This window comes from Marmota flaviventris, chromosome 10 (genome assembly GCF_047511675.1).
Source record: "Marmota flaviventris isolate mMarFla1 chromosome 10, mMarFla1.hap1, whole genome shotgun sequence".
In the NCBI taxonomy this organism is placed as follows: domain Eukaryota; kingdom Metazoa; phylum Chordata; class Mammalia; order Rodentia; family Sciuridae; genus Marmota; species Marmota flaviventris.
In genome coordinates, this window is record NC_092507.1 from 33,751,555 (window position 1) to 33,763,323 (window position 11,769).

The window sequence follows — 11,769 nt, forward strand, 5'->3', positions numbered from 1 at the left end:
GGGTTGTTTTTTCTGTTTTTTTTTTTTTGTTGTTGTTGTTGTTTTTGTTTTGGATACTGGGGATTGAACCCAGGGTCACCTAACTACTGAGCCAAATCCCAAGCCTTTTTAAAAATTTTGAGACAGGGTCTCACTAAGTTGCTGAAGTTGGTCTTGAACTTGCAATCCTCCTGCCTCAGCCTCCTGAGTCACTGGGATTATGGGCTTGCAGCACTGCACTTGGCTGATGTGGTGTTTTTGTTTGGTTTGTTCTGTTGTGATTTTTTTTTTTTTTTTTTTTTTTTTTGGTATGGGGGATTGAACTCAGGAGTGCTTAACCACACTGTGCTACATCACTGACCCCTTTTTTAAAATTTTAATTTTGAGACAGGGTCTTGCTAAGTTGCCGAGGCTGTCCTCAAACTTGCAGACCTCCTAACTCAGCTTCCCGAGCTGCTAGGATTGCAAGAGTGTACCACTGTACCCAGCTGGCATGGGTTTTTTGTTTTTGGTTTTTTGGTGTTTTTTTTTTTGTACCAGGGAGTAAACTCAGGGGCATTTGGCCACTGAGCCACATCCCCAGGCTTGTTTCGTATTTTATTTAGAACAGGGCTCACTGACTTGCTTAGCACCTTGCTTTTTGCTGAGACTGGCTTTTAACTCAAGATCCTCCTGTCTCAGCCTCCTGAGCCGCTGGGATTCCAGGCATGTGCCACCACACTGGCTTGTGGGTTTTGTTTTTTTTTTTTTTTTTTTTTTGGTGCTGGAGATTGAACTCAGGGCCTTATTCATGCAAGGCAAGCACTGTACCAATTGAGCTATATTCCCAGCCGACATGGGTATTTTTTTAAAGCACCCAAATTTGCATATGGTTGAGGTGGGCTATAGAAAATGGAATGAGGGCTGAGAATGCTGCTCAGTGATAGAACACTTGCTTAACTTGCAAGATACTGGGTTCATTCCTCACATGTGCACACCCAGAAAGAAAAAAGAATATGGGACTGAGTGGTTGTGTGGTGGGGTGGGCAGAAGGTGTTGTAGCTCCTATGCATGTCCACCTGTAACTTCTTTCTTCTAGGGATCTTAAGCATAAATGGTCAGGGCTCTGTCAGGACCAAGGACAGCACCTGGCCTGCTCTTGCTTTCTTCCCTTTGCAGTGTTGCTTCCCTTTCTGTCTTCTCAGCCATAATTCACCTGGGCTGCCTCTCTAGCACTCGAGCCTTCTTAGTAAGATCTGCAGAGCATGGTGGGGCACACCTGTAATTCCAGCATCTCTGGGGGCTGAGATACAAGGATCTTAAGTTCAAGGGCAGCCTTGTCAACTTAGTGAGGGGGAACCACTGAGGATACAGTTCAGTGGTAAAATGTCCTGGGATTCAATCCCCAGTATCCCTCCCACACACACAAATAAAATCTGAAGAACAGGACCCAGTTCTCACTCCCTTCCATGAGCTTTGAGTCCCCTTGACAGGGGAACTGGTTATGCCTACATTCATCCCCACTCCATTTTTCCCTCTCAACCATTGCAGAAGTTCTGTGTCCTCCATTCTTTTATTCCACCTTTTTCCACACTAGTTGGCGTCAGTTCCCCTGTGTCATCATAAAGCTGCTCTTTCCACCTTCCTCTAACCCTCCTCAGTCCCATTTTCACTTTATTCTTGACTCCGTGTTTCTGGAGAAGATGGAGATGTTTCACATACTTTTAGGTTTTATTTCCCCCCACCCACCTGGTGTCCAGGTGTCTTCTGCTCCCACCTCCACCCTTCCCCATGACAAATGCAGGCTATAGAAAGTAGGAGAATAAGGAATCTGAAGCTTGACTTCTGAAATCAGTAGACTTGGTTTTTATGCTGATCATGCCACTGACCTACTGTCTTTTTATTTTTTATTTTGATACCGGGGATTGAACTCAGGGGCACCTGGGCCACTGAGCTACATACCCAACCCTGTTTTATTTAGAGACAGGGTCTCACTAAGTTGCTTAGTGCCGCACTTTTTGCTGGGACTGGCTTTGAACTCGAGATCCTCCTTCTAAGTTGCTGGGATTACAGGCCTGCGCCACCTTGCCGGGCTACTGTGCCTTTTTAGTCTTCAAACCTGGGTCTGTTTTCTGTAAAATGGGATAATTCTTAATTCAGAGACTAGAAATGTAGTGCGTGGTGGTCAATAAGTGCTCAAAAGTTTACCTAATTGACAGACTGCCATGAGTATAATAGCAAATGGGATATTCAAAGGACTAATTTGTGAAGTGTTATAATTGAGTTAATTTGACTCTCAGGACAATCCTATCAGGAGGTATTATTGTTAAGCCCCTCACTGTGTCCTCCATTCTTTTTTATTCCACCTTTTTCCACACCAGTTGGCCAAGCGTTGATATTCAAACCCAGGCAGTTCGTCCCCTGAGTTAAAAATTGTGCTATGATGTCCACCCCCGCCCCCAGGCGATATAGTGCACATGAGATCCTTAGTAACCGCCGGATAGGATCTGGTCAGTGGTAGAGAGCCCTAGGATAGTGACTTTCAGGGAGTCGGTCGATATTCCTGAAGGTGGTCAGTGGGCTGAACTCGACCGCGCGCCTCTGCGGGGACCCGCAGCCAGGGAGACTACAACGCCCAGGAGGCCCCGCGCCTTCTTCTGCGGCACTTCCGACTGGTCTCTGGCGCAGGCAGATCATTGGTTCTCTGTGGGGCCTGGAAGCGAGGATTGGACAGTAGGAGCGGTGCTGATTTAGGATTGGTAAGGTTGCCATCGGCCACGCCTCAAACCCGGAAGTAGTCTCCCCTGACAAATCCGTGTCCAGCGGAGCACGCGTTTGCACGTTTGTAGTTGAAATCTAGGAGTAGTGGGCAAGCTGTTTTCCCTTCTTCCCAAAAAGTGGCTTTTTGGAGGACTGCTTTTGAGGGTACGGGCCCCGAAGTTGACCGAGGTAGTCCCCTGCTGCATCCTGCCACCCAAGCTGTGCTTCATGGAGTCTACGTTTAGCAGCCCCGCGGAGGCGGCTCTGCAGCGGGAGGCTGGCGACCCGGCACTGCTCACTCCTCTCGCCGACCTCGACCGTGTATACGAGCTGGAGCGAGTCATTGGATTTGTCCGCGACGTGGGGTGTCAACGGGTGAGAGCAGACCTAGAGAGGGCTGGCTCGCTTCTCTTGCGATGGGTCACCAAGAGGATCAGGATCTTGGGGATTTCTTAAGGATGAGGACTGGGGAGTATCAGTCTGCCCGCAGCGCAGACCACCCGCCAGTCACTCCATGAGGCGGAGTGCTCTGAGACTCCAGGCTTTGAGGTCGAGTGGGGGCTCCCAGAAGATTTCCTTTGAAGAGGCTCTTGGCGGGGCAGAGGCTATTCCTGACTCCATGGTTTAACGCTTACAGGTGGCCTTGCAGTTCCCTGACCAGCTGTTGGGAGACTCTGGGGCCGTGGCTGCACGACTGGAGGAAGCCACAGGATCAAAGATGTTCATTTTAGGGGATACGGCCTATGGCAGGTATGAACTCAGGCATAAGTGGGCCAGGCCTAGAGATCCAGGCCTTATGCGGTTTCCCTTTGACATTGTCTGCCTCCAATGGCTATGATTCCAAGAGGATGATGATTTTCCTCCTGATATTAGCTCCCCTCAGTGACAGTGTCTTCCTTTCATCTCACCATTTTCTTCACTGGCCGTATTTCTTATTGATGACAGCAACTCACTTCCAGATGAGAACCTCTCTCACTGATGGTATCTCTCCTGTAGCTGCTGTGTAGATGTACTGGGTGCTGAGCAAGCTGGAGCTCAGGCCCTTGTACACTTTGGACCAGCCTGCTTAAGTCCCCCAGCCCGACCTCTTCCTGTTGCCTTCGTCTTTGGTCAACGTTCTGTGGCCTTGGAGCTCTGTGCCCAGGCCTTTGAAGCACAGAACCCAGATCCCACAGCGCCTGTAGTGCTACTGAGTGAGCCAGCCTGTGCCCACGCTCTGGGTGAGGAATTATGCCTATGCAGGAGGGAAGGGTGGACCCACAGCTGTGTTCCTTAATTTCCCTATTTCAGTACACTCCCATATAGCTATTGATACGGGCTGGCCCCATCCTTCACTTTTTTGGGGGGTAAGACGGAGTGGGAGGGACCAGGGATTGAACTCGGGGGCACTCGGCCACTGAGTCACATCCCTAGTCCCATTTTGTATTTTATTTAGAGACAGGGTCTCACTGAGTTGCTTAGCACCTCACCTTTGCTGAGGCTGGCTTGGAATTCGTGATCCTCCTGTCTCAGCCTCCCAAGCCACTGGGATTACAGACGTGCACCACCACACCCTGCCCATCCTTCACTTTTGGGTCACATTTGGTTCCCTAGAGATGAGGGAACTCGCAATTTACCAAGCCCCAACCCTGACACCCCCTCCTTCTCTTCCAGAGGCCTTGGCCACTCTCCTGCGCCCAAGATACAAGGATCTGCTTATCTCTAGCCCAGCTCTTCCCTTGCCAGTGGGGTCCCCCAGACCAGTGCCTGAACCATTGGAACGTTTTGGGCGCCACTTCCCCCTGGCCTTAGGAAGATGTCTGGAAGAATATGGTGCCTTCTATGTGGGGGGCTCTGAAGCTAGCTCTGACCCTGAACTTGATCCAGACCTCAGCCGTCTGCTCTTGGGATGGGCACCAGGGCGGCCCTTTTCCTCCTGCTGCCCAGACACAGGACAGACACAGGATGAGAGTGCCCGAGCTGGGCGGCTAAGGGCACGAAGACGGTATCTGGTGGAGAAAGCCAGAGATGCCCATGTGATAGGGCTATTGGCGGGCACACTGGGTGTGGCCCGACACCGTGAAGCACTAGCACACTTGCGGAACCTAACTAAGTCTGCTGGCAAACGTAGCTATGTGTTGGCCTTGGGGCGGCCCACCCCTGCCAAACTTGCCAACTTTCCTGAGATGGATGTCTTTGTGCTCTTGGCCTGTCCTCTGGGTGCCCTAGCCCCCCAGCTTTCTAGTGGCTTCTTCCAGCCTATACTGGCACCTTGTGAACTGGAAGCTGCCTGCAACCCTGCATGGCCACCTCCAGGCCTGGCTCCTCATCTCACACATTATGCAGACTTGTTACCCGGTGAGTGGTGGAGCACTACCTGCACTGGAAACTTGGGGCATGGAGTTGGGGGGCCAACATGAATTCACTCTCCCCTTCCTTTCCAGGCTCTCCCTTCCATGTGCCCCTCCCACCCCCTGAGTCAGAGCTGTGGGACACCCCAGATGTGTCACTCATTTCTGGGGAGCTCCGACCTCCACCTGCCTGGCATTTATCAAATGATCCTGGATGCTCTGCTCTGACCCTACGGCCCCAACTGGAATTGGCTGAGAGTAGCCCAGCAGGTAAGTGTATAAATCTGTGCCCCCTGCTGTACTCTTTCTCCAAATCAGCCCACTCAGCCTGAGCCACCTCTCTCTACAGCCTCCTTCCTTAGTTCCCGAAGCTGGCAGGGACTAGAGCCTCGCCTGGGTCAGACACCGGTGACAGAAGCTGTGAGTGGAAGACGAGGGATTGCTATCGCATACGAGGATGAGGGAAGCAGCTGATAGCACATGGGGCCAGAGACACAGAGGAACTTAGGAGTTGCTGCTAGGACCTTCAGTGCTCTTTGCACCAACTTCTCATCATCTTCCCAGGATCTTTGAAGGAAACTGGATAGAGAGAAGGCAGGCAGCCCTCACTGAGGATGGGACCTGAGCCTGTCCTATTCTACCCTGCTTTGAGGCTCGGCACATATTGGCTTAGTAACTTCCTGTTGTTTGACTGATGGGCAAAAGGCTTGGGGGCTTCCTTGAGTCCTGGGCCCATCTGTCCTTGTAGCAGTCCAGGACTGGGTAGCTAATCCCGTTTCTGGTCTGCAGTTGAGGGTCTACCCATGTTAAAAGGCAGGTGCTTGATGGTCCAGACCAGTTTCTCAACCTCAGCACTGTTAACGTTTGGGACCAGATAATTATTTGTTGAGGAAGCTGTACAGTTTATGTTAGAATGTTTAGCAGAATGCCCACTAGGCATCAGAAGCACTGTCCCTCAATTTTGACAACCAAAAAATGTCTCCAGACATTGATATATCCCCATGGGTTCTCAGATGCTCCTAGGTGAGAATCAACTAGTCTAGATCTGTACTGTTCAGGATCTTAGCTACTGGACACATATGGCTATTGGCTATTTAAGTTGAAATTAAGTAGATTAAAACTCAGTTTTGTGATCATGCTAATCACATTTCAAGCACTCAATTAGCTGCATGAAGGGATGGCACAATTATAGGACATTTGCATCACTGTAGAAAACTCTTATTGGACTGTGTTGGTCTGTGTCAACTCAGTCTTATTTTCTCGGGGAGATCACAGAAACTTAAATAAACCAGATACTTTTTCTCCTTCTGTTTCTTTTTGTTCATCAAACACTTCCGTTCTATGGAGAGAGATGTGAATTGTATTTAACCAGATTACTGTCTTCACTGTGTAGCTGGGAAGAGAAACAGTTAAATATTCAGTGACCACTGTGAACAGTGTGAAGAGGAAAGCCCGAGGGGCCGCTGAATTCCGTAGCAAGCACCTGACAAGGACTCAAGAGGCTTCCCAAAGGGGATACCTAAGCTGGATCTTGTGGAGGAAAAAAACAATTGTCAGAAGAAAAGGAGTGTAAAGTCCATTTGGGTTTACAGGCATAAACCAACATAGTGCTTCAAGCAAACTGGAGTTGCTGGGCCCTAAAGATTTAGAGGAATAGGACTGGGGTTATGGCTCAGTAGTAGAGTGCATGCCAAGCACATGTGATGCACTGGGTTCAATTCTCAGAACCACATAAAAAAATAAAGATACCGTGTACATCTACAACTAAATATATATTTTTAAAAAAAGATTTAGAGGAATAACTTGAAAAGACTCACCTCTTCATTCTCCACGTTTGGCATTTTCCAGATCTTCTGGTTTCTTGCCCTTGGAGTGCCCAGTCTAATGGTAGAGGCAGAAGCAGGGGAGTTACATGACCTTACTTATAAAATAAATAAATAAATAAATATAATTTTTAAAATTTATTTTTAGTACAGGGGATTGAAGATTGAACCAAGGGGTACTTTACCAATGAGCTTTTTACTTTTTTATTTTTATTTTTTGAGAATCTCGATTAGTTGCTGAGGCTGGCCTTGAGCTTTCCATCCTCCTGCCTCAGCCTATGGAGTCCCTGGAATTACGGCATACCATCACACCTGGGCAATCATGTATTTTATAAACATGCATGGAAGACCCACTCTGCCAGGCACCGGTAATGCAGCAGTGAGAATAACAGAAAGACACTCTGATGGACAAACAGAATAAAACACTTGGTATACAAAATGGTGCTAACTATGTACCATGGGGAAACAAAGCTGGGAAGGTTGCAACGTTACACAGACTAAGCAGGGAAGGACTTTGAAGAAGGTGAGTAAAGACGTTATAAAGTAGAGTCACCTGAATAATTAGAGGCAGAGGGAATGAATTCAAGAGCAATGAAGTGGGGGCATGGCTGGAACAGTCAAGGAATAGCAAGAACAGTGTAGCCAGAAGAGAGAGTGGAGGAGTATTAGAAGATGTAGTCGGGGTTGGGAATGTCACTCAATAGTAGAACCCTTGCCTAGCATGCCCGAGGCCCTGGAGTGCAGTTCCCTCCATCTGCACTGCAAAAGAAACAAAAATTCAGGTAAGAGGTATGGGGAGCAGCATCGCTAGGCCACTGTAAGAATTTTGGTTTTTTTTCTTTGAATGAAAATGGAAGCCATTGCGGCCTTTAAGCAGGGAGGTTACATGACCTTAGTTAAATTTTATACGTATCCCCGGGGCCTCTAGGGAACCCACAGCAGGCAGGCCCACCCTGCCTGTGGATTAGGGAAGGCGTCCTGGAAGAATGAACCAATGGGTGTTGGCCAGGGGATAAGATGAAGAGGCATGCTTCAGGGGGAGGAACAGCTCCGCACTCTCCTGGAATTAGTAGAAGGACAAAGGTCCGAAGGATCAGCAGTGGTTGGAGGTTAAACCAGAGAGGCCCCAGACTAGACTCAGGTATGAGACCCGGCGGGCGGAGAGACGCTAAAAGGCCGAGTATCTCGTGAGGAAGGCGCCGGAGGCGCGCGACTACAATCACCATAATGCTTAGCGCCAGTTTCCGCCGTCGCCACACTCGAGACGAGTGGCTCAGCAGCTCAGGGCCCGGCGTGGAGTCACGTGGTCCCAGGGCGTCACGTGGGCGCGTCAGGTGATGCTGCGGGGCGGGCGGACAGACTGCGGGGCGGACGGTGGACGCAGGGACGCGGTTTAGCTCTGGCCCCACCGTTCCGACCCCTGCTGTCGTTGCCGCCATGACGGGGCTAGCGCTGCTCTACTCCGGGGTCTTCGTGGCCTTCTGGGCCTGCACGCTCGTCGTGGGTGAGGCCGGGCCCAGGCGGGCGGGGGCAGCGTCCTGGCCGAGCTGGCGGGGCTGGAGTCCCGCGGGGAAAGGGGGTTGCCTGCCAGCAATACCAGGCCCCAGCGCGGCCCTCTGTCCCCGGCTCCAAGTCTTGCCTCTAGCCTGTTGGGGCCTCTGAACGCGACAGAAGAGGCCAGGGCTCCCGCTGCTTATGAGGGGCGCGGGCGGCGGTAGTAGGGGGCCGCGAGAGCAGTGCTAGCTCTATCCTGTCAGTCCTGCCATCACTCGTGTTTCACTCCTGTCTTCATTTTCTTGCTCCCGACTGACCAGTGTGGGTCGTGAGCCGGCTGCTCCGGTTCCTCTTTTCCCATCCTTTGCCCTCCCCCACCCACAGCTTGTTGGGTAAACAGCGGCTGGACTGGGCCTGCGGGATCCGGCCGGGCCCGGACGGAGCACCTGCTCCCTCCCTTTCTCCAGGGCGTTCTGGCCTGCCCGGGCGTGTCTGGAGGGTCTTGGGGCTTGGTGTCATTGAGGGAGATGTTATGAGGGAGTGGCAGAAAATGGAGGCCTGAGCGGAGGTATCTGGTTCACTTGGCGGCTTGAGGACTCTCCCTTGACTCTGATGTAGGTTGTGGGTCAGCTGGGCAGTACTTCTGTAGGTTGGGGAGCTTCTCTCTAGAGAGCAGCCCCTAACCCTTTTTTCTCGCTACTGCAGGGATCTGCTACACCATTTTTGACTTGGGCTTCCGCTTTGATGTGGCATGGTAAGGGAGGGCAGGAAGAGAATTCCACTAGGAGCTGCTGCTTTCTTTTGTGATGGGAGCCCCTGCCCCACGTCACCCCAAGCTGCTGGGGGCATGGATCATGGGAGATATTTAGTCTGTTGTTGCAGTATCTAGGACTGGTGGAGTTGGAGGGGAGTGGGAGGCTAAGGGTTTTGTGCCCCCTTTCCTAACAGAGCTGAACTGCTTTCTTCCTTGTTTCCACACCAGGTTCCTGACTGAGACTTCCCCCTTCATGTGGTCGAACCTGGGCATTGGCCTAGCAATCTCCCTGTCTGTGGTTGGGGCAGCCTGGTGAATATTGGGATAGTGGGACTGTGGGGAGGCACTGAGTCATGGCAGGTGGTGTCATGGGGTTTTAGTCATCCTGGGGGCAGTGACAGCTTGGGCTGTGCTCACCAGTTTCTTATCCTTTCACCAGGGGCATCTATATTACAGGCTCCTCCATCATTGGGGGAGGGGTGAAGGCCCCCAGAATCAAGACCAAGAACCTGGTCAGGTAAGTGTAAAGACCAGTGGTTGTCAGATCCAGCTGTGGAAGGGCTGCCTGCCTCTTGATAGGGTGAGATATGAGATGAGGAAAGGCTGCTGGGGACTTTTGGGGGAGGAAAGTTGGTTTCTTTCTCATCTTCTTCTCTTGTTCACCTCCTGTCCCTACTTTTGCCATTTACCACTTCCAGCATCATCTTCTGTGAGGCTGTGGCTATCTACGGCATCATCATGGCAATTGTCATTAGCAACATGGCTGAGGTAAGGAAGACTGGGGTGGGGTAGGCGTCCATTCCAGTGTGTTACCCACATTGCATAGAGAGAGGGAATGGGATGTATGACGGGTGGTTTCTGATTACTTTTTTGCCCTCTGCAGCCTTTCAGTGCCACTGACCCTCAGGCCATTGGTCATCGAAACTACCATGCAGGTAGGTGGGTGTGTAAATATGTAAAGCAGGGGCTGCACAGCTGCTCCCTGCTTCCTACCTCCCAGCTTGGATTTCTCCTTTTTATATTCTCTCAGTTACTTTGGCCTGCTCATCAGGGTTAGGGTGGGAATTGGTCCCGTTAGCCCTTCATCTTCACCCATTTCTGGCTTGGTCTCATTGAGCCCTTTTCTGTTCCCCAGGCTATTCCATGTTTGGGGCTGGTCTCACAGTGGGTCTGTCTAACCTCTTTTGTGGAGTCTGCGTGGGCATCGTGGGCAGTGGGGCCGCCCTGGCTGATGCTCAGAACCCCAGTCTCTTTGTAAAGATTCTCATCGTGGAAATATTTGGAAGTGCCATCGGCCTCTTTGGGGTCATCGTCGCAATCCTTCAGGTGCTGAATCCCCTTAGGGAGCCTCTGTGTCCTTGTCTTCAACTCATCCTTACCCTCCTAAAGAGCTTCCTTTTCTACCCATGGGACTGTAGAATTCTTGGGTAGCTTCCACCACCTCATTCCTATCTCCTGTCTCCTCTTTTAAGGCTTTAAAATTTTTTTCCTACTTTTTTTGTTGCTTTATATGTGTATATCTCTCATTTATCTGTTACTTGGTTTATCTGTCATCCTCTTCCTGTCTACTGTCTCTAGAAATATAGATGATGTCTTTGTGGTCTGGACCATGCTGGGATCTCGTCAGTGTCTATCAGTCTGGCTTGATGTGTTTGTCTCTCTCAGGGCCTAAGTATGTCTCTGTCCGTGACAGCATGTCTAAAACACGTCTTTTTTTGTCTCATACTGTGGGTTTACGACTAAGGATCAGCCTCAGTGTATAAATGTGACTGGAGGTGCTTGACTGGGTTGACTCTTGGTGACTGGCACTGTTCATATGCTTCTTCTCTCCAGCTGTCTGTCCTATAGCCTAACTCTGGTTGTCTCCAATCATTTATTTGTCACAGTGCATCTATCCTGATCTGGTCATCCATCTTTTATTTATTTTAGTTGTGGATGGACATGGTACCTTTATTTTATTTGTATTTTTATGTGGTGCTGGGGATCGAACCCAGTGCCTCACATGTGCTAGGCAAGTGCTCTGCCACTGAGCCATAACCCTGGCCCCCTGGTTATTCATCTTTTGTGATGTGTCCACCCAGACATGGATTTGCTGGGTCTGATCTTGTCATTGGTCATTCTCTTACCTATTCCTTTGTCCCTACCTAACTTCTGTTCTTCTTTTGCAGACCTCCAGAGTGAAGATGGGTGACTAGGTGATCTGTGTGGGTGGGGCCGTGCCCTACTCTTATTTATTGCTGGTTTTCCTGGGACAGCTGGAGCTGTGCCCCGTAGCCTTTCAGGGGGCTTGGTGTTCAGGGCCCTCCCTGCACTCCTCTTGCTGTCTGTTGACTTGGAGGCACTGCAGTCCAGGCTGAATCCTCAGTATGGGCAGTGGGCTACTAATGGCGACTCTGTGCAGCTGTGCACCTGTACCCCCATCTCCACCCCCAACCCATCTTCCCAATGTTTGTGAAATAAACGTGGTATATGTCTGGGTCAGTGCCTCCGTTGATCTCTTGCGCCACCATTCACAGAGGAAGGGTAAAGGGCTTATGTGCCTCAACCTCATGCCAACTTTCTAGCTCTGTACATGCCTCTGCCCTAAACAGTTGGCTCCTGGGTGGAGAGAGAGAATGCTGAGTTAAGGGCTCTGTAGCCCCTGAAAATA

General features: G+C 50.5%; 2 protein-coding genes across 4 annotated transcripts; both read left to right on the top strand.

Annotated features, from left to right (window-relative positions):
• Positions 1 to 2,060: 2,060 nt before the first annotated feature.
• Dph2 (diphthamide biosynthesis 2) lies at positions 2,061 to 6,352 on the top strand. The gene is made up of 6 exons (XM_027936899.3): positions 2,061 to 3,093; positions 3,356 to 3,468; positions 3,715 to 3,938; positions 4,372 to 5,055; positions 5,142 to 5,318; positions 5,398 to 6,352. The coding sequence occupies exons 1-6, from the start codon at positions 2,947 to 2,949 to the stop codon at positions 5,520 to 5,522; spliced, it is 1,470 nt and encodes a 489-aa protein (XP_027792700.2). The 5' UTR covers positions 2,061 to 2,946; the 3' UTR covers positions 5,523 to 6,352.
• A 1,849-nt stretch (positions 6,353 to 8,201) lies between these two features.
• Atp6v0b (ATPase H+ transporting V0 subunit b) lies at positions 8,202 to 11,600 on the top strand. 3 transcript variants are annotated; one of them, XM_027936913.2, is made up of 8 exons: positions 8,202 to 8,375; positions 9,071 to 9,119; positions 9,348 to 9,431; positions 9,559 to 9,636; positions 9,818 to 9,887; positions 10,003 to 10,054; positions 10,255 to 10,445; positions 11,288 to 11,600. In XM_027936913.2, the coding sequence occupies exons 1-8, from the start codon at positions 8,309 to 8,311 to the stop codon at positions 11,312 to 11,314; spliced, it is 618 nt and encodes a 205-aa protein (XP_027792714.1). In that variant the 5' UTR covers positions 8,202 to 8,308; the 3' UTR covers positions 11,315 to 11,600. The 3 variants fall into 3 exon arrangements, with proteins under 3 accessions (XP_027792714.1, XP_027792715.1, XP_027792716.1); XM_027936915.2 differs by lacking the exon at positions 8,202 to 8,375 and adding an exon at positions 8,460 to 8,979; XM_027936914.3 differs by lacking the exon at positions 9,071 to 9,119 and having other exon boundaries at positions 8,270 to 8,375.
• Positions 11,601 to 11,769: the final 169 nt, after the last annotated feature.